The 26,015-nt window shown below is 32.2% G+C and overlaps 3 protein-coding genes and 2 long non-coding RNA genes across 12 annotated transcripts in view; 2 read left to right on the forward strand and 3 right to left on the reverse strand.

Moving 5' to 3' along the window:
* Window positions 1–3,271, reverse strand: LOC145969459 (uncharacterized). 3 transcript variants are annotated; one of them, XR_014438106.1, is made up of 5 exons: window positions 3,108–3,271; window positions 2,407–2,821; window positions 1,634–1,811; window positions 1,231–1,388; window positions 1–432 (listed from the first exon to the last, which is right to left on the reverse strand). It is a non-coding gene; the product is annotated as an uncharacterized LOC145969459 (long non-coding RNA). The 3 variants fall into 3 exon arrangements; XR_014438104.1 differs by having other exon boundaries at window positions 2,407–3,175; XR_014438107.1 differs by lacking the exon at window positions 1,231–1,388 and having other exon boundaries at window positions 2,407–3,175.
* LOC145969456 (uncharacterized) lies at window positions 2,732–21,084 on the forward strand. The gene is made up of 4 exons (XM_083095604.1): window positions 2,732–4,044; window positions 14,069–14,128; window positions 20,523–20,582; window positions 20,756–21,084. The coding sequence occupies exons 1-4, from the start codon at window positions 3,889–3,891 to the stop codon at window positions 20,885–20,887; spliced, it is 408 nt and encodes a 135-aa protein (XP_082951730.1). The 5' UTR covers window positions 2,732–3,888; the 3' UTR covers window positions 20,888–21,084.
* Window positions 15,299–19,952, reverse strand: LOC145969458 (uncharacterized). Of its 2 annotated transcripts, XR_014438103.1 has the most exons (8): window positions 19,543–19,952; window positions 19,096–19,297; window positions 18,621–18,954; window positions 18,332–18,540; window positions 17,557–17,660; window positions 16,590–16,765; window positions 16,079–16,303; window positions 15,299–15,809 (listed from the first exon to the last, which is right to left on the reverse strand). It is a non-coding gene; the product is annotated as an uncharacterized LOC145969458 (long non-coding RNA). The 2 variants fall into 2 exon arrangements; XR_014438102.1 differs by having other exon boundaries at window positions 18,621–19,297.
* LOC145969453 (cAMP-dependent protein kinase catalytic subunit beta) lies at window positions 20,515–24,016 on the reverse strand. 4 transcript variants are annotated; one of them, XM_083095601.1, is made up of 5 exons: window positions 23,805–24,016; window positions 23,398–23,727; window positions 23,119–23,211; window positions 22,297–22,571; window positions 20,515–22,149 (listed from the first exon to the last, which is right to left on the reverse strand). In XM_083095601.1, the coding sequence occupies exons 3-5, from the start codon at window positions 23,177–23,179 to the stop codon at window positions 21,424–21,426; spliced, it is 1,062 nt and encodes a 353-aa protein (XP_082951727.1). In that variant the 5' UTR covers window positions 23,180–23,211; window positions 23,398–23,727; window positions 23,805–24,016; the 3' UTR covers window positions 20,515–21,423. The 4 variants fall into 4 exon arrangements, with proteins under 4 accessions (XP_082951727.1, XP_082951726.1, XP_082951725.1 ...); XM_083095600.1 differs by lacking the exon at window positions 23,805–24,016 and having other exon boundaries at window positions 23,398–23,793; XM_083095599.1 differs by lacking the exons at window positions 23,398–23,727; window positions 23,805–24,016 and having other exon boundaries at window positions 22,297–22,668; window positions 22,940–23,205.
* The window catches only part of LOC145969452 (proto-oncogene tyrosine-protein kinase ROS-like), a 12,547-nt gene continuing 10,008 nt past the window's right edge, over window positions 23,477–26,015 (forward strand). Inside the window, exons 1-4 of one of the 2 annotated variants that reach the window (XM_083095596.1) lie at window positions 23,477–23,747; window positions 24,543–24,684; window positions 24,903–25,402; window positions 25,655–25,944. In XM_083095596.1, coding sequence (XP_082951722.1) covers window positions 23,478–23,747; window positions 24,543–24,684; window positions 24,903–25,402; window positions 25,655–25,944 — 1,202 coding nt within the window. In that variant the 5' untranslated portion in view covers window position 23,477. Of the gene's footprint in view, window positions 23,748–23,971; window positions 24,085–24,542; window positions 24,685–24,902; window positions 25,403–25,654; window positions 25,945–26,015 lie in introns of those variants that run through there. The other variant, XM_083095597.1, reaches the window with a different exon arrangement.

The following is a 26,015-nucleotide window of genomic DNA, read 5'->3' on the forward strand; positions in this document are numbered from 1 at the left end:
ACTAAAATATGACAGATTAGATGCGTACATCTAGATTTGAATAATCCAATGACTGCAACATCAGCCAGGAAGGATTAATTCCGTTCCTTCACTCGCAGGAGCGCGAGATAGATCGAGAGCGGAGATCGAGTGTTTCGGGGGCGCGCTAACTCAACACCGCACCGGCGCGAATCCAGAGCACTGGCATGTTATGAAACGATAGCATAGATCCGTGGCATGTTCAGTTAGAACCTCAATGGTTACAGGTTACCTAGGGCTTCCTGCGGAAATGGCCAATATACACCTCCGACCTCCAACTCACTCAGCCTCTCGCGCGAGAGCGCGCGCACTCGGATCACGCTCCTGTACTGTATATACCTATGTATATACACGATCGCCCTGCTGGTTCGCTCGACACGCACTCGTTATGGCTCATCATCATGATCTATGCGCCTACAACAAACGTTACATCCTTAATCCGTTCTAGTTGGCTCGATCCTACGCGCGCGTGCTACGCGAAAAAACTAATGATACCTTTCTAAAGATTTCGTCAATTTAAAAAAAAAATTCTCTTTTTTTCAGCATATTTCAATGTGCAAGAGTTGAAAGTTTATTAATTATTTATTAATAGAATCTGATTTGTGAAGAAATATTATGCTGAATTTATTTGTACGCATTAGAACCAATTTAATTTTACATTAAAAGCAAACTAATCTACTTCTTGTAAATATTTCTTATATTATATGTTTCTTAATTTATTTGTATAAGCGGAACCATTACTGTTTTGATAATGAGATAAAAATTTATTTATTTGTTATTTATCGAGAGAATTTGCAAATTCAGCAAAATTGTCTCAGTAAAAAGATTTATATTTTTAAAAGCTCTTTTTGCCTTAATAATTGACGCAATTTATTACGATAGTATAAGATATGCTACACCAGCAAAAGATACACTGGTACAAGTTGAGATTTATGACTTATGGATTACATAAATACATTACATAATATTGTTCATCACATAATATTCTTGATCTATGATGAGAAAAATAACTAATTGTTACATAAAAATTCTAACATTTTTTCGAGGAAACTTTGTGTAATTATATATGTGACTCATATATAATTCTATATTTACTTATGTGAATCAGTTTAGTAGTCAAATTATTTATTCGAAAACTTGTATTCCATGGTATCAAAATAACAGTAATATAATATATTTCTATTGCATATATATAGAAGACATATGACATACCTAGACAAAGAATTCGCATTTTGTCTGCTGGAAAGCAGCGACTGAGACATTAACACGTTAAGACATTAGAACGTTAATTCAGATCTAAACTGGAGTTTCATGACTAACGCACATTCGTATCGCATAGTTTCCCTCGTTATAGCAATTAATTGCAGAATCTAAATTTGAAATTTATTGTACATTATCCTGTCATATCTATCAAACATATATATATATATATATATATATATATATATATATATATATCATATACTACATTTTAATTTATTACTAAAAATATGACGTAAATATTTATTTAAAAAATACTTAGAGAAAGAGGGACATATTTTAAACATATAATCGTATGCGTACAAGGAAAATATAAAATATTTTAGAGTTACATGTACAATTTTTATCTACTCACACATTTTATGGCAGCTTCGTGCAAAAAAAAAATCGTGATACATTGAAGATCGAATCGATCTGTTAGATATGCGTTCTTGGCTAAGAAAGGACTTCAGGTCATCGCGAAGAAAGAAGCGTCGTACAGTTAACAATGGTACCACAAATACAGACTGACTCTCGTTGTCCGCAGATGTAATCTGTCGAAATGAGTCATCATTTTAATGGGCTCACGACTAACAAACATATTCACGAGAATAACAATCGATGAAAGGATTCACAAAAATAGGAGATTGGCTCTAAAAATTAGATGATGTTAATCGATTATAATTTCCTTTCTTTTAAGCATACATTAAATCTGGTAAATTAAGACTTATATTATTTTATTGCAAATTAAAAAATATAATATGATTATTTTTATTATATTTAACTTTTTTAAATATTTTTGAATAGGAATGATATATATATGAATATTGTCTATTGATTACTTTGAAAAATATTTTGAAAGAAATATAGATAGAAAAGAAATGTACTTTTTGATAGTTATAATAAATTATCAAAAAATCGAAGTGTTTAATATTTAAAAAATTTATACATACAAATATCAATATCTCATTATAAAATATATAAGAAATGTAAGTAAAAAGTACATATTTTTAAAAATGTAACTTTTAGGCTGCATGGATGTCTATTTATAAAAATAGTCTTAAAAATTTCTTATAAAATTATAATATATTACATAAAGTGTAAATGAAATTTCTCAATAGAAATGAATCAAACATCAAAATATATTACTTTGCATTTTTATTCCGCACAATTTGATCCAGATGTTCGTTATACTTCCTCAAAGATAACTATCGGCCGTTAGCTAATGGCACGTGCGAATAGATGAATGAAAGTTTACGGGGATAGTAAGAACAGGTCAATCTGCCAATTGACCAGTCAGAGTCAATAGTCGGTACCGTATGAACGGACCTCTGGATCATGTACCTCCCTTGTGTTGCACCCACACAAAGCGGTCGTCGAGTATCTTCGTCGAGGAGAATTAACCACAAGCGGAGTGCAGCAGATAAGGGTGCTCGTGGCTCGTGGTGGGGGATGGTTAACTCTGGAGTGGCTGTTCGGAGTCAGTTGCTCTTATGCTCGCCAGCCATCAACAGTGCGATCGCGTTGCGTGTCGTTCGACTCTCGTCGTGCGACAAGAGTGTCACTGACAAGAACAACAAGCACGAATAGTAAAATCTGAAATATAATCTGACGTGCAATAAGAATCTACGAAACAATTGTGATAATTAAATTTTAGTGAAAAAAATTGGGCAAGAAGAACCTGCCCGGACTCGGTGACTTTTTACGTTTGAATCACGATGAAAGTGACAAAAAGTAAATGATTCTGTGCATTCCGGATAATCCGGATAACATTCTGAGTCTGTGTGCAATATTTTGCAGTGCTAAAATCGTAATTTAAATTGATGAACTTTATGCAAAAAGATAATCACTCTACGCAGTTTACAAGCGACAACAGTTTCTTATCATTCGATCGTTCCGTTGATGCTCAAATATTGAAGGAAACTACACGCCAAGAAAGATTGATTGTATACAATATTATTTCTCCTTCTTCGATAAAACCGGATGCACATGCATCACTTCGCATCGTCATTAATTCTCGTCAAGAAAAACACTAATTATTTAATAATCAGCAATTCTATAAATTCTAGTTGCGAAAAATAATCGTAATCGATGAGGAAAAGATGTTTAAAAATAACATTGCGAGATAAAGCTCGTAGATTCATGATTTAAGCGCGTGAAAAGCGACTTCTCGATAACAGAAAAGATCGATAACGTTATTCGTGCATATATGATATGAATAATTTTGCGCTAGATTCCATTGTTATTTAAATGATTCAACAGCAACGTCGATTTCTATAAACGCAACGCAATTCCTCGGAATTTTTCTGGAATGTTGGGCTTCCGGTTTTCTCCGGATATTTAACGGAAATTCAAGATCAATTTGATCCCAACTTCGTCACATTTGCTGATGCGCTCGCGAGACACGCGACTTTGCGAGCGACGACGTTAACGACGACGGTGATATACTAGATCGCGACGCAGAATCTAGCGAGAGACATGAGGAAGCATCGAATAAGCTAATCGATTAGCACAGCCTGGATCATCGAGAAAATCGACAAGCACGATGACTATTTATAGTTGAACCGGCGAGGCTGAGGATCGCGCGAGGGCTGATCGAACGCAAGGATTTACGGGGGGGAGGGGATTATTATGTTAGGAACGGGACTATGCGTTTTGGTGAAGGTGTTGGTGCTGGCGGGGGCGGCCGTCGCACTCCTGCCGGAGGAGCACGATCTGGAAGACCGTGTTGTTCCGAGCCTTCAGGAGGAATGCGCCTCCAAGTGTCCAGATCTAGATCTTATGCAGGTAAGAAGTCTTTTTTTGCGTGATAAAGAAGCCAAATATTATTGTAGTTTACTTGTATAATTGAATCATAATATACAACCAAAAAGTTTGATATCAAGAAGAAATCTGAGTCTGAGAAACCGATTTCTTCTCTCTTCCCATATCTATACAAAAAAAAATATAAAATCAATTTAAGCATAAAATTCTTTAATCTCCTTTTGATTTACTTTCTGTTATATAAAAAGTGAACAAAAAATCGGGTTGTTTATTCATCTCCACAAGATAAAATATGGAGCAAATACGTATATTTTCATGCGGCCGCAATAAGGAGCATCGACAGATAACAGATGGTGATTTGGCAACTGAGATGACAGTTTATTTATTTGCTCTTTAGTCTGTAGTATACATATTGTGTGTGTGTGTGTGTGTGTGTGTGTGTGTGTGTGTGTGTGTGTATAGATATATAATATATATGCATAATACATTGAAATTATGTCGTTAATAGATAGCCTATACCGATAAATCGTAAAATGTTACGCGATTACAATTTGATTATGATATTTTTGGTCTCTATCGAATCTTTTTCTTATCAATGTTATTTATGGTTACCTTTAACCGCATCGTACTACGCTATTATGAAAGTTACATTGCTCAATACTACGATTATGTTAATTTGGATAAGTATAACGTTAAATATGACACGCGATAAGTATATAATTAAATTACTTGTGTATTAATTTGATTTTTAAGTTTATTTAAAATTTCGATTAATATGTAATTTGTTGTTAATTTAAAAGAAAGAGAGAATGCTGTACAAAATTTTAATCTCATTAATTATTAAGATACTTGTAAAATTACTATCTTCCTTAGACTATACATTCCTTAAAAAATTCAAAATTAATATTTTTTTAAAATCTAGATGTTATAAATCATTAAAAATCACTTTTTATTTCAGTTTTTCAACTTTAAAGATAGCTTTTCATCATGCAATAGCATATTTATTCGATGCTTTCTAATCGTCGTATAATTAACTCATTGAATGCCAATTATTTCTCGCTAATTAATGAAGAATATTTAAAGCACGCAACGCGTAATTTGCGCCATACGTGATCTTCAAAATTCATGTCGGTGCGTCAATTCATCGCGCTACGATAACCTATTAGCATTCCTCGCGATGCAACGCATGTATGCGCATCCTTGCACATCGCATCTGTGACGTAATTTCTCGATTCGAATTGTCAATTTATCGAAAGCGCAAGAAACTCACGTACTTCCAGTACTTGATAGCACTTGACACTTTTATTCATTTTGTTTCAATCCATAATTATATTATATAATCATTAGTATCAATATTACATAATATTTTTATCAGAATTCTTTACAGTATCTCATACATACATAATAATGGAACAAAGATCTTACAGTAATAACAATTTAATGAGAATTTTGATATGAATAATATGCAATTATAAAAATACGCAGAATATTTCACTCAAAATTATCGTTTACAATTATTTTGCTTTCCGATATTAATACTTAACTGTAATGTCGAAGTAAAATAATCTTTCGAAAATGTTCAATTTAAAAACTAAAGTATTTTCTTTGGTACCATGCTAAGCATCCTCAGTTGCGAGCTGAGCGGTGGTGGCACGAAAATGCTGTGCGCGAGTCTGTGCGGCGAAGGACGTATCAATTTAAATCCACTCTCCAGCCCGACTGTACCATTCATTAATTAACTTAACTACACGACGGCGCATCATGGTAACCTATAAGCATAGCGTCGAGGATGAAAGACGAGCACGTAACGGATACAGGGCCATCTAATCCCTTTCTTGAGAAGGACAAAAACATTGTTTTAACGAGTGCCGTTCTCGTTGCACGCGATTTGGAATATTAATTATATAAATTATACTAATCGCGCACATGTGTGTATTGCATATCATACAAACACCAAACGCATAATCTGAAAATTTTTGGAAATTATTTTTTTATTTTTTTTATTGCTCTCTTCTTAACATCCATACATAATTTTGGCTTGTAATAAACTATTATAAATAATATAAATATTAAAATTCACGTTGTAAATCTACTAAACTTTAACAAAATAAAAATTGTGTATGTGTATGAATTTAAATTTTTGGAAAAATAATCTTTAATAATTTAATAAGCAATATACTATTTTACTTTTGTATCATTTTCGATATCAAAATAAACAGGCTTAATGCGATATAAGCGTGCAAAAAGCTTTGCCATAAAACAGTTTTAATCAGTGCATTCGACAATTGAGAAGAACGAATTGGTACTAATTATCAATTTAACTATCCTCAAAAAGATCATCGCCAACGTTTCTTCTATATCAGATCACGCTCAACCTTGCGTACCATTCTGGAGGTCTTCCTAATCATGTAAAATTCTCGTACATCAATGATGTATAAGACAAATCTAATAATAATTTTTCAATTATTCCAAGTTATTTCAATAAAAACACGTGACGCTCTAAACTAAATAACGACGTTATTTAATCCATTGATAACGTTTGACGTAAAAAAAATTTTATGAAAAATAATTTTAGACAATTACAGATAAAATAACTTTATTGTATTTAAAATAATTTTTATATATTATAATAAATATATTATAATAAATATAATAAATATATTATAATAAATTTAAAGAACAATTTTATAAATTATTCTACATTACGATTTCACTTTTCGTTTCCTCGCGCAAAATTGCAAAGGATTAATTTTTATTCTAATTATTCTAGTTTTAATTGAGCGATATTATAAGTCATCGAACTCACTCAACCCTTCTTCGTCTGCGATTGTCGATTCAATTACCCCGTTGTAGCCAGATAAGAATGGTCCAGAAAAATCACTTTGTTCGATTCCTTATCTGTCATGCATATAATTCATTCTCTTATTAATCTTCCTTTTCCTCTTTGTCAATTTTCAAATAATCGAGAAAAACTACTTGAAGGCAGTAAAGTGAACAATGATTTCGATTGCGTTTTTTTCCTGTAAAAAGCACACAAAATAATTTATGAATCGAGTAAATATGATTTTTGAAATCCTTGCTATATGCTTATTCTAATATTCTAATAGATTAATGAAATAGATTAATGTTATGAGAAAGATGTAAATCAGAAGGAATTCATATTTTGACATCAAATATTAATTAGACTGATTTAATCTTAATAAATCTTTTTATATTACACAGATATTTAATTCTTATTATAAATGTGAAATTTAATTCTTATTATAAATGTAAAATTGTTTAATTACGCTACGCTATGTTTAATGCGCTGTTCTTATTACTTAACAGTGGAGAAAAATTGTTTCCTGGTTTAAATAATACATTTACATGTTTTATTTAGTTTGGAGTATTGATGATTTAATTCTTGAAGAGTCTTCCGTCAATTAAAAATGGTACGACAGGCGCCCATATTATTTACTAAACACTCGAGTATTAGTAGTAAAGTTCATATCATATCTTGGGGTGCTTAGAGAATGACCTTAATGTTGCATAACATCCACGGAGGAATATTCTTAATACGTTCGTTTCTTGAACATCAGCCCTGACTTTTTCTAATCTCGAATCAGTATGATAACTCTTACTTAATAAATAATTTATCATTCTTCTCAACGTCATTTCTAATATGCCGTTTTTAAATACGTTGCAACATCAAAAGGCGTTAAATCAAAATGAAGTATAATAGAAAGAATACCATATACTATTACACATATTATATTAAAAGGATTTTTTAACTAGACATATTTTGAGAAAATTAATATATCAACGCGAAAACAATTTTATAAATTATAAAATTAAAAGATTAAATGCTTAAAAATAAGCGATTTGATAGAAAAATCTCTATTTCATTTAAATTGAGATAAATTTATAGAGTTCCCTTTATAGAATAAAAAAAGGTATAGCAAAACGTTAAAATAATCTTATAATACGTAATTATTTCTACATTTTTATAAAATAATGCAAATTCTTGAGAACAAGTAATAATATTATGCCTTATCAGTATATATTATTCTTTATTAAAACGCACAACATTATTGCATAATTTAAATCACATTTAATGTGAGTAAATATTTCAAGTACGACTCTAACATACATTTTATAAAACGTAAAAATATGTATTTTATACTATAACTTTTGTGAAAATATTTCTTTGAAAAGTTAGTTAAACATAATAAAAATACTGAAATTATAATTCAAGAAGCTAATTTAATACATTTTAATTTTAGATTAGATAATCTTTCTCTTTTATAAATAATTTTCATAAAGAAAGATGTATGTGAATAAAAGAACGAATATTAATAAAAAGACTGCGCATATGTATATATATATATATTTTAATGATTGGAGTTTATAAAATATTAAAGCAAATTTCGGATTTTTCTCGCGCGATGAGCCTGATGTTACGTCGAATATGCAGGATCGTCCGGCATGCAACATTATATGTGTAGCCATACACAATAAACTTCCTGCCGGCCACATCCTCTTACCTACAACGTGGCGCGGTAGGGGTTCACCTCGAGCATCGATAATCGTGCGAATTTCGCCTTTAATCGCGATGCAAATCTGGAGTGCGTAATACGTACGATTTTCTGCATTTGTATCAATAATGCATTACAAGGCAAATTAATTTATATTCGGCGTATACAACAAAACTTTACATGAATTATTTCCGGAAATTAATATTCTTTTCGAGCTAAGAAAAGTTATATTTCTATAATTATTAAAACATCTATACGAAATATTTACGTGAGAAAATGAATGTCAGTACAGTAGGATGTCCTCCAATTTTATTAATTATCCCTAAGGTTAAAAATTAAATTAAAAACAGCCGCATCCACTGCCCATTCGTTACCGTTGAAAACTGTATATGACTGGCCACATTCTCAGTATGTATGCCAACATATGTACGCGTTTTAATTGGGATGACGTCAGTTAAAAGCGGCTAGCATCGCGTTCCTAGGATTTATTTGCTTTAAAAAACCTAATTAGCCTAGAGAAGCCAAAATTAATTTGGCAAGATCGTTAAATACATGCATATATATATATATATATATAACTTTTAGATCACGATAAGAACATACAAATGCAGATTGTTATAAATCAGACATTATTTTAATAGAACTTTTTTATTTATTTTCTTACAATTAGTCAGAAATCTTTAATTTATCAGCGGCACGCAAGACAAAATATATTAGATCATCAATTCAATTTCTATAAGAGTTTCTTTTCTCTGTGGTAACTTCATGAAAGATAGTACTTAAAAATTAAAATATAGATGTGGGTGAACCCGTATGCAACTTGATTAGCTCAAATGTCGAGGAAAATTAATCGCGTGAGAAATGTCATGGGTCGACACCTCTTTTCTGTGAAATTTATCCAGCAGAAGATGCGTTTATTAAATTTTATTCATGAACCTATTTCCGAGAAATCACAAATCTTTATGTACGGAATAAAGATCTAAAAGCAAACGCGATGCACTGAAAGTGCATTTCGATAGTGTCTCATGCAGTCGCATTAGGATAAACATACGATGCACTTAAGGTCAACGATAACCTAGATTCTCATCTCGTACGGCTAAACGAGGTCGATCCGTCGGGACAACGTCATCGTCAATTTTTATTACCCTCTATCCAATTCGCGTCGCGCCAACATTGCAGATTTCATTTACGAAAAACATCTGTCAGGATGATATTCATCGAGTTGGAATAATCGCACCACGATATATACAAACATTTAATTGCTATCACAATACAGTATTGAAAAAAATTATGATATTGCAAAATTATTGAATCAAGGAAAAAGATAACCTTTATCACTCTAAATTATTCGTACCATGTAAATTCTTCACTAAAGCAATATAAAAATATAACAATGACACTCTTTCTATGACTTGTTCCCACAATAATTTAGAATAAATTTATAAACATTTATTTTTGAGTATCATTAAGTTGTATTTAAATTAAATCAATCACACACATGTGATGTATTTCATTTTGAAAATTATATATTATTTTTTATGATATATATGTGTGTGAGTGTGTGTGTGTGTAAAGATAAAATTTAAAAAAATATCGATTCATTTAAATTTATGTCTCAATATATGTATCAAATTACTGCGCACGAATAAAATAAATAAATAAACATTAAATATCTATTTCGAATTTTATTACCTGCAACTTGTAACAATTCAATAGAGCTCAGATAATGTAACAATTCAATAGAGCTCAGAAGAAATGAAAATGTATATAACGATTGCGAAATCGAAGCTGTAGGAGAACTTCCTGGTCACCACGCTAATAATTACAGCTTCAACCGCGATGCTTATCCTTTCAATTCTCGACGTAATATGAGAATAATTGACGTGGTTCGTGGAAGAAAATGTTTGCGTGCATTCAAATGACAATGATGTCTCTTAAATGTAAACATGTGAAGAACATTTGAAAAATCAGAAAATAAGATAATAAACCGCACACACAAAACAATAAAAAAACATCATTTCAAAATATAGGAAGTATTAAAAAAAATCATGTTATTGCAAGCAGGAAGAATAAAATGTTCTACTTTAAAAAAAACATTATTTAATATATATTGTCTTCTAGAAAAATTTTTGTATGCCTTTCTTCCATATTTTTCTATAAATTTTAATACATGCCTTTTAATTTTTCTAATTTCGAAATTTTAAATATTTTCAAATATTTATAGCAATAATATTTTTTGATGACATAACATTTTGTGACGATAAATTTCTAATATATTTTCTAATATATTTTTTTATATGTTTCTAATGTTTTTTTTTAAGATCGTGAATTTCAATATTTTTTACCCTGATCCTCTTATGATATCAGCGATTTGATCGCCAAAAGCAAAGAGCTCGAGCTTAGATCGCTGTTCCAACCGAGTGAACACCGACCGGTGTACATCCAACACCGTGCGACCGTGCACGTTGTTGACCGCAGGAAAAAACTCGACACCTTTTACCTTAAACTTGAAACAGCACGCCGTTGCAAAGAATGCATGTGCAAAATAACAACATTATGTCGTATTATTTTCTCGACATGTATCAAATTTTCCATGTCCGTCGCTCCTTTCAGTTTCACCATCATAACTCCTCCTCTCTCTTCATGCATGATGTATACTTACTAGATTTTAAGAGCCTCTTCTTCTTAACGTTCATTTATAACGCCTTATTTTAGTTCTTATCGATTGAAAAAATTTATATTTTTTATTTAGTTTTATTCTGCAAATAAAAAAGATTAACAGTTAATTAAAAAGAGCAAAATTAAAATACTTTTTAATTTTAATTAGCACATGATATCCTTTATTGGCGTTAGATATATTAAAATTAAAAATGGCGAGACAAAAAGAGGAAAAATTTATAGCATAAAGATAAATGTAAATGAATATATCTAGTCTAATATGTCTAGTTACATCGATAACGAAAAAAATAATATTCCTCAAATTTTTCTCGCCAAAAATATCTACGGTAGATTCTACGATATCTACGATAGATTCCTCCTAGAATTGTTTACCGAATAGCGAACAAGCATTTTCGCATAGCAGATATTTCCGTGTTTGACATTCACTATTATTTCCATCTTTGAGATTATGCGGTAGGAAGATGCAACAGGTGGCCGACGCCGCCAAGCGTAACGCAGACGTTGAACACGACGGAAGGACAGGTACCTATGCATTAAGTGATTACCTTAGATCGGATAAGACTACTCTTTAACAGATAATTTCTCTCTTTTTTTTTCTTAAGACCGTTGAAACGTTGGAACTTGTAATGAGAACAGAAGCGCCGAAAAAAGAAAAGTCGGGACGCCTGGAAAAATGAATTTGAAAGATGAAAAGAAACTAATTAAAGAAGTTGAATCGTTCTATTAAATTGATCCAATGATCGAAGAAAAAAGCACAGCTTCCAAAAAGTAGTTTTTGCCACGAGAGAGAGAGAAATGCGATTATTTTATTAATTTTTCTTGCTTAGCTATAACTTCTTTCTCTGATAAAAACATGCAAAAGAATATTCTTTACAATCAGAAACAAAATATTACAGCAAAATTGAAAAAAAATAATTGTATACAGTATTTCACAGATATGCAATTATTATATACCATATATTTATATGCGTCTTAATCGCAAATCAAGATTGCAAAGTGCGATTAAAAATAATCGAATTGAAAAATAACGAAAAATTTTGTTTACAAATTTCATCTTATAATATTTATCTCTGCATGCGCTATTTATATCTTACGTCTTTTATCAGTTCTCTTTGATTTCTTCGAAAAGATTTAAAATAATTCACGATGAAGTAAACAAGAATATGTGAGATTATGTTAATTAATTTAGCGCGAACTACGGCGTAATGTTTGCGCAATGTCAATACGCACTTATGCATTGCACAAATAAATTTTTTTAGCAATAAGATACCTAACAATGTGTGTTAAAACTCAAAGATAAGCGGTCACACACGTTTGAAAGGTTTCTCATCGACGCACTGAGTGGATTGATTAATCGAGTGCAAAGTTAAACGACGCTTACGTCGGGATGTTTCCACGAGACGAGAGAGGACTAAAAAGAATCGTCATAAAATTGATAGATCCACGAGAGAAACGAGATAGTATGCGAAAACACTCTGTTACCGTTTCCCTCTCCTCTGAATTGAACCCTTATCGTTGAACTCGCCATCGCTTGCTGGCCGCGAGAGGAAAACACGCGGCAAGCATATCTTCAACAGTTCGTGTTGCAAACATTTCTGGATTATTACCGCTTCCGCGGAAATTTTAGTTCGTGAGAACTAAAGAGGTAATTTGTCGACCGCGCGCATTATCTAATTACGGAAATTCGAAGTTAAACGTAAAATACTTGCACAGCTATTTATCTATAGTTGCTGCGAATGTGTGAAAAGAATAATAAAGATACTTAACTTTAATAAAATTTAATTCGCGCATATTTTGTTTGTACAATGGCATTTTATATAATTAACTATATAATAATTATATAAACAAATATTGTGTAATATTAGATATTACACATAAGCATAAAAAAGAAATAATTACATGCAAATTTATGTCCTAGAATGACAGTAGATTTTCAGAAAATTTAATATTTGATCATATTTTTCAAAAATTTAATGCAAAGATAATGTTCCTTGTCGATATTAGGAATTTAACAAAAAATGTAACGATATAATAAATAAGATTTTAATATAAAAAATAAGATTTGTATTGGATTTAAAAATTACTAAACTGATTTGCTGAGTGAAATGAGGTTCTCACAGCGGTTTGGTATATAAATTTGCATTCCGCAGGTGGGAGCCCTATTCCACAATACGTTATGATAATTAGACAACGCTATGATAGACGATCAAACGAATCGACTTCCAAAATTTCCATGGCGGTAACTATAGTTTCTATGGTTCACTTCACACCCCTCTCAATCATATGACCCTACTCATTCCCTCCTTTTGTCAGCGGTCTCGGCTCTTTCCAATCTCTCGCACGTTCCATCGAGGACCGGACACGCACCTGTGCCCCGGAAATACGTAACGTACAGGTGCAGCCACTGTAACGTGCGCACGTTATCTCTGACGTTATTGCGAAAGGCCGGGCATCTTGAGGGGACGATATATTCGGCGATTCATTCCGACGCGCCGCGTCAAATACGCTAGATACCGGGGGTGTCAATTGAACCGGATGGAACAGTTTAACGTCTTTTAAAGACGGCAAGCGATTCAATTTATTTTACACCGCCCCTACACGTAACATAATCGCGCACCGTTCATGCGCCGTCGTGTTGTTCGACGTCTCTATTTTTACGTTCAATCGACGATGATCGCATGTTGTCGATTGCGTATCCCGTACAACGCATCCTGTTACATCTCAACTGGATAATCTTTGGAAATCGATAATTTCTAATGTTATAAATTTATTTATTTGATTTCTCTATAACTTTAAAATAATTCTACAAAGAAAAAAAATATGTGTTTTAAAATGAAATACGTATTTGATTGCAGAATCGTACGGATGACTTGAGCTCTGAGGTGGGATGCGGAGTGAAATGTAAGATCGATCAGGTAAGGAATCTTGTGCCTATAATCATCGAATTAAATTTATTTGGAACATAGACACAATTCTCTTGATTAAAATTCTAATTTCGCATAAATTTTACTCAACCATTGCTACCATGGAATAATTTACGCCGATAGAACCAACGGGTCTTTCATTAATAATATATATTGATCTACAATTTATATAACAGTAAAAGGATGAGTGCGTAAAAAATTAAATAAAATGTTAGGAACAATAAATATGATTTTATCTCCTCTTGGCAGCTTTGAAGATTACTTAAGTCATTTACTGGTAAAATCTAAACGTATAGAATAACGAACTTCGGGACAACAATCGGCAATCTGGCGCGATATACGCAAATGATGCGGACGTCGGAGACGAAAATGAAGGGACGACAGTCCCTCGTTACAATGAAAGTACTTCCGCTGGTGTTCCAGGGGGCCCCGCCGCTCCTAACTCGCGGCGGCGGCGGCGGAGATGGTAAACGGCAAATAAAAAACAACGCGAGCCGATGAATAGGGCGGACGCGCGTACGAAATGTATTGCGCGCGTATACGAATGAAAGAATGGCCCGTTCTCTCTTTTTCTCTTTCTCTCTCTCACTCTCTCGCTCTCTCTAGTACGGCTTCGTGCCTTTAAATTGGATCGCGTACAAGTGCGACCGATGGCGGATGTCGCCAAATTACCGTGCGACTCCGGATTCACTCTCTCGCGCCTCGTCCGTCTCGCTGTAGCACTCTTCGTTTCTCTTCCAGTTTCCTCCCCGTCTAAAACGGAAGTGCGAATGAGAAAAAACGGGAAAATTGGGAGATGTATCTGACGCCAGGCGCATGTCGTAATTTTGTCATCGCGTTGTGAGATAAACTCATCGTCAAAATTTACTTTGAGTTTTAGAAAGAGATGAATTAAAATTAATCGATGAAAACAAACCTGAAAAATCGGTAATAATAAATCAGATATCTTAGAGGAGCATAATACTTCATTATTTTGGCGCATATAAAATTTTATAAACGCTCTTTCCTTTTTATAAAGTAATAAAAAATATTATCCTAGCTATCCTTTACAGTATATATATGTAAAATAACTATAAAAATTGAAGATATTTAAGAAATATCTTGTTACTAGTGATTAAATTAATTAGAAACGAAATTATCTATTCATCTTACTTTTTTAGATTTCCTTCTCGCCTTCGGATTCCTAATAAAAGAATCATTAGCTTAGTACGTGAAAATATAAATGAACATTCCAACGAGACTAAATCGAAAGACCTCCCTTCGCGAGGCCGGAAGGATATCCAACAACGCATATCTCCAGGATAGGAAATGAGCAGCGCAATTAACCCCACGAAAAGGACAAAAAAGATTCTGGCCTACCTAATTATCTCCGAAAAAAATGCGATCGTTAATACATGGTGACGACGGTGGCTGCTCGACGCACGAGGATATCGCGCACGGTTGGATGTTCGTTGCGTGTGTCGTGAAGCGGGACCTGGAAAGCGAATTACCGCGCGAATTGCGCTTAAAACGATTTCCTCCCTCGGCTCGTTTCACGGTTCGTAAGTCGCCAGTAACGCGTACGAGTAACGGACAGGGCGACGTAGGAGGAAGACGCTTCGCGATTTTAGCTGGACATTTACGAGCTTCGGCGTGACCCATTTCTAGTCATTAACTATTGCGTATCTTTTGCCTGAGAAAATGAATTCGTGTGAAATCTTAATTTTATGCAATAGGATTTTTTAAGTTTCGATCATTGAATTGCATCATTAATTTCACATTTTTTTTTCATTTTTTTTTAAAGCATTATTGAAATATTCAATTTATAGGTTTTATATTCATTAAAAAAGAGAAAAATCATTTAGACACTATTTATATTTAAAATAATCAATTTATATTTCAAACTTTTCTTGTATAATTAGAGAGTTTATTCAGTTAATTGATATAAAAAATTAAATATACCTTGCGCATTTTCCATGATGTTCAACATTGATGCATTTCATAAATATCAGCGGATTGACTTTATGTCTCTTCCGGCAATTTCACAGGTCGATAACGATGAATTAATACCGCAGGAATTTCTTTTGTTCGAAGCTCTCTTATTTTTTGGTTTGCTTTCGAAAATTAATGTAGGCTTGGGCGTTTTATGCTCATATCTCCGGAAATATCGACCAAATAACTTCCGATCTTTACAAAATTTTATCATAATTATTCTCTATTAAGCTCTTATAAATACATCAATTAATATAAAAATTGTTGCAAATAAAAGAAAAAAATAACAAAAAACACCGATATAAAGTAAATAAATATTAAAAAGATAGACAAATTAGCATAAAACCTCAATTAAAGATCTATAATTTCTCTCTCTCTCTCTCTCTCTCTCTCTCTCTCTCTCTCTCTCTCTCTCTCTCTCATCGCTTTTTTATAATAAATTATAACATTTTATACTTTATGCATTGAGAGAAACATAAACCTCGAACAAACGATGAACATTTGCTTCCTGGTGTCGTGTCGCAAGAACTCAGACAGTTCAGCGTGTTTATCTGACAATGAAGTAAAATGGAGGACCACCGACAGCGAAGTATCCATACAAATGTCTCTGTTTAATAGTAGCTATTGCCAGAAGCCACTTCGGCTTGAAAATTGCTGCTGTAAATGATAAAGATAAAGTCCATGTACTCGTACTACGAAATAGAACAAAATAATAATAATTTTTAATATTTTAATATTTGGTGAAATTTCTCTCTTTAATCATTTCGTATTACTATTTTTTTTAAATTATTAGGATCAGCATAAATATATTTATATCTAAAAAGATCACGTATTTGACAAATAAATATAGATATAATATAATTGTTTATATATTGTAAAATCTATTTTTTATTAGATATCTCAGTGAGAAAGAGAGAGAGAACAATTAAAATTTAAATATTTACTAACGAATGGTATATGTATGTGGTAAATATATATTAAAAATTATACTTTACACAGAGAATATGAATAGTCGATGCCAAGACTAAAAGTCAAATTTATTAACGTCAAAATCTACCAAAACATGACATTGCTAATTAGTTACCCACAAATTAGTAGCTCGTTATAAAGACATTATGGAGATAATTTGAGGTATCATATTCGTTAGAATTTTTTCTTTGCTTGTCTATGGTTGAAGCCAAACTGAAAGTAGTAAATGGGACTAAAGCAAAATGAGGAGAGAACAGATAGATGTTCATCCGCGGTAGGATGAAGATCTACGATCTACGGGGAGCGCCGCGTGTGCAAGAGGGACAGCCCAGCTGGGGGCATAATATACGCTGAGGATTTAATGAGGAAGTGAGAAATTAGCGGCCGCTGTGCGGAGTTGCTCTCGGTTCAACCATTTTCAACTGTCTGATAGTTTTGTCAACCCTCATTGTAAACGGCTAGAGCGTTTAAAAACTTACATTTGACGAGGCATGTCGAATTAAAGCACCCAGATGCTCGTTAAAGCAAATTGAATATCAGGACACGTACTTCCTTTGCTCCATAAAATATATTTATATTTCCCCTAAAGAGAACAAAATTATATAATCTGTTAAAATTAAATTGGGTTAATCAAAATTCGAAAAAGGTGAAAAATTGTAGGTTATCGTGGCCATAAATTAGATAAGATACCTAAATCAACAGTTTTTTTAACACATAGAATAATCACATAGAATATGATAAAGAATTATTTTATGTTTCTTCATAGCTTCTAACTAAGAGAGAGAGAGAGAGAGAGAGAGAGAGAGAGAGAGAGAGAGAGAGAGAGAGAGAGAGAGAGAGAAAATTCAGACATATTTGAGTTTATTTTCAGTGATAACAAAAAATTTGTGTATGACTTAAAATAATTAAAAATACATTTTGTGTCTTGTCTTATTCGAATGAATATATATATATGCAATTATTTAAATATATATATTCGAATAAGACAAGACATAAAGCGATTATTTTTTATTTTTAATTATCTAAATATTTCAAATCTTAAAAAAATAAACAAATTTACAAACCATACACACAAATTTTTTTTATTACTAGAAAATAAACTTAATATTTTTTTTACCTTTAACATAATCCTATATAAATTAATTTTTAAAAATTATTAATTAATTATAACAGCAAATTAATTATTATTTAAATACGCATCGATAATTTGCCGTGATTGTCGTAGAGTTTCAGCGTCAAATGATTATTAATAACCTTTATCTGGTGCTGGAGGTTCCTTTACTTTCACAGACTTTTGAGACGAGCTGACCTATGTGATACCCTCGTATATACCACCATATACGCATGACTTATTGTACCCGTATATTATGCGTTGCGTATCTCGTAAGATCGTCCAGAGTTCATGCTTGAATAATTCGCATCTTTTTTTAAATATAAATACAAAACTTAAAACATCTTTTTGCCTGAAACATCTTTTTGTTACATAACTCGATATATCTATCAAATAGACATATATTAAGAAAAGAAATAAAATATTGAATACCTGTCATAAAATTTTGAAGAGCTGTTAATATGAATTATCTAAAAATTATATTTACGTGTAGAAAAGATTTTTAATCTTTTAGAATTTTAATTTTTAATTAGCGTGTGTTTTACAATTCAAAGAAATTAGGTTTCTTGTACGATGCAATTTGCTTATTATTCCGTAATGTCGAGTGCAGTATTATTTATATATGGCGCCTCTCGAACACACTAACCAGAATGACGATCAATTTGCCAATTGCTAAATAGCATCTCTCGTAACTCCGGACGTTAGAATAGACTTTCCACTATGCACTACTATAAAACTCTATCACACTTATTTATGATTAACGAAACTGTGACATGGAAAAAATGCGCAAGAATAAGAAAAATTTATCTTTTCATTGCTTCGCATAAAAAAATATTTTATTTCGCTTAAAATTTATTTCAAAAATTATTAAATTAAACGATATAATCATCTCAACAAGCTCGAATACCTAAAAAAAATGGCAGCGATGATTGAAATGTTCCAACTGTTTAGAGATCTATCAAAGTCTGCATTCGAGACACTCGTGGCAAGTCGCTCCTGTATATTTATACTTCTAAGTGCACTCGCACGAATGCATTTCCTGTTCTGATGTTTTCTTTAAAAACTTAATACACGTATATAGCGTTCGATATATTGTGAAATTATTTATTCTGAAAGAAAAAATAAATTGATAATAAAATTGGAGCAGTGAGATAGATAATTATTTCAATCTGTCTGAGATTAATTACTTTTACCATAATTAATTCCTAATTATATCTTCTTATCGTTATATGTATAATAATTTTAAAATACAGTAATTTAATTTTAAAATACAGTAATACCAACTTTATTCGGGAAATAAATCTAAAAATCTAAAAAACTGTATTTCGCAAAGTAAACAAAGATTTATACTGACGCAGCGGAGGCTGCGCGTCCTCGGTTACAGCTGGCTTGTTGTAGACGACAAATGCCCACATCCTCTCGCGCAGTAAGTTAATGCGTTAAACTTTAGTTCGCAAATCCATGCCCGACAAACTGCCATGCAACGAGAGTCTTATGAACGTGGGCGTTACTTGAGGCACGTGCCACGCAGGCCGAGACCAGACGCGATCACGAAAAATTACGGCTTTGCCTTGCGACAGTGAGTTATGTCACATCGCTCCAGATAACGTGATCCATTGTTCAGTTACTTCCGGAATTGCATTTTAGCGAATCGCATAGAATGCTCGATGACCTTCGACGGAAGAATGCATCGGACAGACAATTTATTGCAAATCGGATATACTTATGTGAGGCGGTCCATTGTTCTAGAATACAGTGTCCACATGAAACAATAATGTAAATAAAATTTTCATGATGTCATATTCATTTGTGAAAAATTTTAATTAGAAAAATTAAATAAAAATTATAAATAAATATTCATAAAATATAAATCGCGCATTTCAAAACAAATAATTTTTTTTAATAAGTTTGTTATATAAATTAAATATTGCATTATAATATTAAATTATATAAATATCTTATTATATAAAATATCTTATTTAAAAATTCATCGTATTTAAAAAAATATAATTTACATTATTAAGATGAAATTTGTGTACATGTTAAATAATATCTCATTAGAGAAAGCAAAATATTTTTCTGTATATAATCTACATTCTGGTATAATCAATAAAACTTATTCACACAAAAACATCGATATTGTTCAAAACATTGCATTTAAAAAAAAAACTAACACAAAAAATTATACTACATTTTGCGTTTTATAGGAGAAAATATATTGTTTCTTGTTCTTAAATTTATTGCATTTGATTTAAAATTTCTAATATTATTCGTCTTAAGAATATATGAAATTAAGATATTACTGTTTTCTTATCATTATATTTATTTTTTCAGTGTACAAAAGGCTGCGAAGCATGGGAACAAGCGCTCGACACAAGCTGCCAAGCTGTTTGCGTTAGTATCGCTGCTACTTTTATTTTTATGACATTTATCGGACAAACTTACGTAAAAGTGTAGCAATAAAAGTGTTTGTAATGTAAAAAAATTTTTTTGCACAATCTTTTACGTAATCCTCTTAATTCTCCAGCGAACAAATACATAATATCAATCCAATGTACTGTTTGCAGAATGGAACGCAAGAACTGTTACCGCCGAAAGAATTATATTGCGTTTTGGGCTGCCATGATGCGTTAAATCGTTATTTCCAGCAGCTCAAAGGTATAACATCTTTTCTAACATCTTTTATAATATCTTTATAATATTTTAATAATATCTTTTGATATTCATCTAGAGATATAAACATTTCGCAAAAAAATTAAAATTTATATATAATGAGAATAATTAAATATTTTATATATTCTTATCGATGAAAAGAAATATTATCAGAAAAAAGAACATTTATTTCTTGTGAACACAAAATAATTATTTCGTTAAACTTACAGTTAAATCTCATACAGTTAAATATCACTCTTGTGTACAATCATAAATCATTTTTATGAACTTTTACGATAATTTATAATATTTAAATTTAAGAAATTTTCCCACATTTTACTTCTTTTCATCATCGTTTATATTTCTCTGTTATATCTATATATGTATTTCCTTTTTTTAATAAATTAAATAAATATTGTTTATTTTGTGATTATTGCCATCACAAATTAATTAATTTTAAATTCAATATAAGATACAGATACTGTAAATAACGTAACAATCTACATATAGTAATCTATATATTATTTTCATATCAATTTCTCATTTTTTTATACCAGCTTGTAATTACCAGCGTTTTTTATCTCTAGAAATGTGCAAATTCCTTCCCATATTGATCAAAAGAGGCGATCTCAAGCGGTTCTTCATCGTAATGATCAAAGTTACTTGCAAGGCCTGAATTACCGTTGATGCAATGGGGAATAAAACTCGGTTGCACTTTTTGATGATAGATCTCGATCCAATCGATGGATTGGAACCAGCGATGTTTCTTGATGTCCATACTACCATCTTTTAAATTGCCATATCTTCTCGTCAGATCCACTTGCAGAATGTTCTTCAATATATCCCTCAATTCTTCACCAAAATGATGCGCAAACTTGTACTTGCCTGCTACAATCTTCTCGTAGATCTTCATGGGATCGTGCGCGTAAAATGGCGGATATCCCGCGTTCATCTCATAAACCAGCACACCAAAGCTCCACCAATCGACGGCCTTACCATAACCCTTTGAAAGAATTACCTCCGGCGCCAGATATTCTGGCGTGCCACACAAGGTCCATGTGCGACCATCTACCATCTTGCAGAAACCGAAATCGGTTACCCTAATGTAGCCGGAATTCTCTATCAGAATATTCTCTGGCTTCAGATCTCGGTAAATTAGGCTACAGTGGTGCAAATACTCCAAGGCCAAGGCTACCTGAGCGGCATAGAATTTCGCCAGTGACTCATCGAACTTCCCCATACGCCTTAGATGAGTGAACATTTCGCCGCCTTGCGCGAATGGTAACACCATGTACACATAAGAGTTGTCCTGAAACAGGAATTGAAATATAGTATGCGTTTATTTTATGAGAATATTTTAAGATATTTATCAAATATTAAGAAAAATAATTTAATTTCTCTTTTAGAAAAAAATGTCAAAAGAGATCTATCTGTCTAATATACTTTTGATCCTTGCCTTGAAGAAGAATTCCATAAAGACCATGAAGGGAAAGTTGATGCACTGTAAGATTCGTTTCTCGTTACGTGTGTGGTCTATTTGCTTCATTTTCACGAGTTTTGCTTTATCGAGAATCTTCATGGCGTAATACGAGGATGTTGGTTTATATTTGACAAGAATAACGCGGCCAAAAGCACCAGTACCGACGGTTCTAAAACGTTCAAAATCTTCTAATTTTGCGTTATCGTTCATCTTCGTTTTCCACTTCTCCATGAACGTCATTCTCAGATCGTCTAAGATATCATTGTATTCCTTGAACATTCGTTCTCTTTCGGTGTCGACCACTCGTACGTGTGACATTTAAAATTCTTTAAATTGGAATGCTTTAAACTTGAAAGGTTAATAAATCATGAAGTGACATATTTTTTAACGAGATGATGATCGTATGTTGTTTATTTATATATGTATATATATAAACATATATGCATATGTGCATCACTATAATTGCATTTGCATTACTTTAACTAAAAATAATGCTAATATTATGAGACTTCCTTCATAGACAGAGTTATTTTTTCTTTCTTCCTTTATACATGTAAATATATATATTTATATAAATTAACAAAATTAAATTCTGTTAAATAAAATACGAATTAAATACCTATCGACATTTTTGTTATGACATAGAAACATTATATAAGTTGAATGAAAAAATTATTATGAATAGCGGAAATTGGCACTCCATCGGCACCAGCACTGGTTGCGGATTCATTGACGGCGACCTCGCTCAGCCTTGAATGGAAAAGCGGTATAGATAAACGCGCCGGAGGCATATCATACTTGGTGCAATGGAGATACGAAGAGCTAGCTGAGACATGGCAGTACTGTAGGAATCAATCATGGGGTGAAGGTGATCAGATACTAGTCGAGAACCTGCAACCGTATACTAAGTACAGGGTATGTAAGGAAAGAATCTCTCTCAAATAGAGTTATATAAACATTTCATTAATCTTTTTCATGTTATTTACTCGATATACAGACGTAAGAGTATTTCATTTTTATATTAATAAAATATAAAATGCACACTATATCTGCGAATAACTTTTAAGTAATACGTACGTTAATTCATATAAGCTCGACGTAGACTTGAGGTGCATTTAAGACTATCGAATCGTTTCTTCTTTTATATATAATTTTTCATGGAGAAAAAAAAACGTTGGCATTTGCAGTTTCGTGTAGCGATGCTTCTGAAATCGTCGCAACACAATCCGGAGCCGATCGTGTCAGCGCCGAGTGTGGTAATATTAACATGCCCAGCCGGTCTACCGACATCAGCACCGGTAATTGTAAGAACGACGGCGGTAGACAGCTACCGCGTATCTATATCTTGGGAACCAGGCCCATTCTCGAACGGGCCAATTTTGTCCTATGTCCTTCGTCTGCAAGGGGCTGAACATAAAATGCTTAAGGTACACGCCACGCCAGAATCATATACAAATATGCGTCAATCTGACTCTGATACTCACACTGAAGTGTCTCTCGCATACTTCTGTATGCACAATCCTTTTTTTCTTCTCTTTCAACTGATGCACTCTTATATTTTCGTATATTCGCGCAAGACGCGTAGTCACGCTTTTCTGTACTATTTAACTATTGTTTATTTAGAAATGTAATGTGTACAACTGGTTCTGCAAGGTACATCCCATTACTCCATTTGAGAGAAATTCATTGGCGAGCAACCGCGTCGAGTTTTATTATATATGGCAACGTTAAATAATATACTTGTCATTTTATCCTGCAACAATGGTAAAAATCTTTTCTGTTTATCTAATTTTACGAAAATCATAAGATGCTCAATTATATATTTTCTGTTAGTTTTTATTAGTATATTAACTTTAATTATAAATATATTAAAAATTAAAGCTCGTCAATGAGTCTCTTTTTTCATATCCTTTCGCTTTTCATGCGTACTAATATTAATTTAAAAAGAATGCACGCTTTTAAAGCATGACCGCTTTCTTAAAATATTAATGTGAGACAATCATCTATTAATTACAAATATCTATTGCATCTTCATTAATTATACATGATCCAAAACTCCGTTAAAACATTAAATTCAATGACTTGTATGAACCAGATCATCTGCGAAATAAGTTTCTGGCATGGCGTCTTTTTTCTCCTATAATTGCATATTTACTTCCTAGCAAGGGATTCGCAGTGAGATGATTACGAGCTATAAAATATATATTATATTTTATCAACAGGATGTTCCAGTTAACGACAATCACTACATGTTTCAAAATCTCGAAGCTAATCAGAATTATTCTATCAGTGTGACTATGAGAAATGGAGTTGGCGAAGGTCCACCTGCAACTATCTATATCTCTACGACTCCAGAACCTACTTGTACGTTTCAAAAAATATACATTTACATTAGTATTAACAAAAATGATATTACATAAATCTATCTAAATGTTATGCAGATTACTTGAATTAATTTTATTATTTCAATGAATCAAATCCATCCTCGGCTGCCGATTCTTAGATTTTATATAATTCATGTCCATATCAATGAACTTGAAATTTAAATTTATAAATAACTAATTACAAACAACAATTTTTAGTCAAGGATACACAACAACCGATTCTCATCCTCGGCGAAGAACATAAAGTCACGATGCAAAGCGCCAATATGTTGGATACAGCCAGTGTTATTTACGAGACCAAAAGTACAATACGCGGAGTGGCAATACACGTGGCATTCGCTCAATTATATGTTTCCACTTCGACGGGTTACGTGTATCGTACTTCGATTATCGAGCGATCGGAACCGGAAGCTATTCTAAGTCCTGGTCGAGTGAACTTCGAACCATTAAGTCTTTCCGTTGACTGGTTGAATCTTCACTTATATGTATTGGGAGAAGTAAAACACGCCACTACCACAGTATGGCAGATAGTCAGATGCAATTTGGACGGCAAAGGTTTGATAGTAGCTAAGGCTGGATTTTTGACACAACCCTCGCAAATCGAAGTCGATCCTTACAATGGTTACATTTTCTGGGTCGTTAAAGAAGGATTGTTTAAATTAGATTTGGCGGATATCAGCAACGGTGTGAAACACGAGGTATGAATTTCTTTTTTCATTTATAACTTTATATTACTAAAACAATTATCTTTAACGTTATACTAACAGATGCAAAATTTTTAAGCGTTTAAGATGTACATCGTTTTAATATACTGTTAATATTAATATATATTTTACTTTCTTTAAATAAAATAATTTTTAAAATAATTTTAAAAGACATCTTACTATAAAAAAACGTATAAAAATTTTTAATGATCTTTTTAAGAATTGATGTTATTTTTATTATTTTAGGTTCAACCATATTTAGTTCTCAAGGATGGAAATTTGGGTGCTTTCACGGTAGATCATATGAATTTTCGATTGCTTGTTGCTCATCACCGTAACAATACAGTGGTAGCGCTGCCTTTCTATGGTCGTGACTATTTTGATCAGCGCCCCAATATACAAAAACCCATATTCAATCACGTTGTTTCTTTAGCTATGGCAAATGGTTTATTTTATTGGACTAATGGTGCAAATGTTCTAACCGAAGGCTATCATCGTGAACAAAAAAAATATTTTCACAATTTCTATCTTGACAGGTATTTTTATGTTTTAGTTTAATTTTTAATTTAACATTTGGCTTAAAACGCTAATTGTCATCATTTTTCGT

The sequence above is a fragment of the Camponotus vicinus genome, unplaced genomic scaffold, assembly GCF_025532165.1.
Source record: "Camponotus vicinus isolate PSW18456_S1 unplaced genomic scaffold, iyCamVici1.0 SCAF_3, whole genome shotgun sequence".
Lineage (NCBI taxonomy): Eukaryota > Metazoa > Arthropoda > Insecta > Hymenoptera > Formicidae > Camponotus > Camponotus vicinus.

Excerpts from the sequence above, each read along its gene's own strand:
- LOC145969453 (XM_083095599.1), bottom strand. The coding sequence starts at position 22,638 with ATGTCACACGTACGAGTGGTCGACACCGAAAGAGAACGAATGTTCAAG. Across the intron at positions 22,150-22,296 it reads TTATGGAATTCTTCTTCAAG|GACAACTCTTATGTGTACAT; the intron begins GCAAGGATCAAA and ends TTCCTGTTTCAG.
- LOC145969456 (XM_083095604.1), top strand. The coding sequence starts at position 3,889 with ATGTTAGGAACGGGACTATGCGTTTTGGTGAAGGTGTTGGTGCTGGCG. Across the intron at positions 14,129-20,522 it reads TGAAATGTAAGATCGATCAG|TGTACAAAAGGCTGCGAAGC; the intron begins GTAAGGAATCTT and ends TTATTTTTTCAG. Across the intron at positions 20,583-20,755 it reads CAAGCTGCCAAGCTGTTTGC|AATGGAACGCAAGAACTGTT; the intron begins GTTAGTATCGCT and ends TACTGTTTGCAG.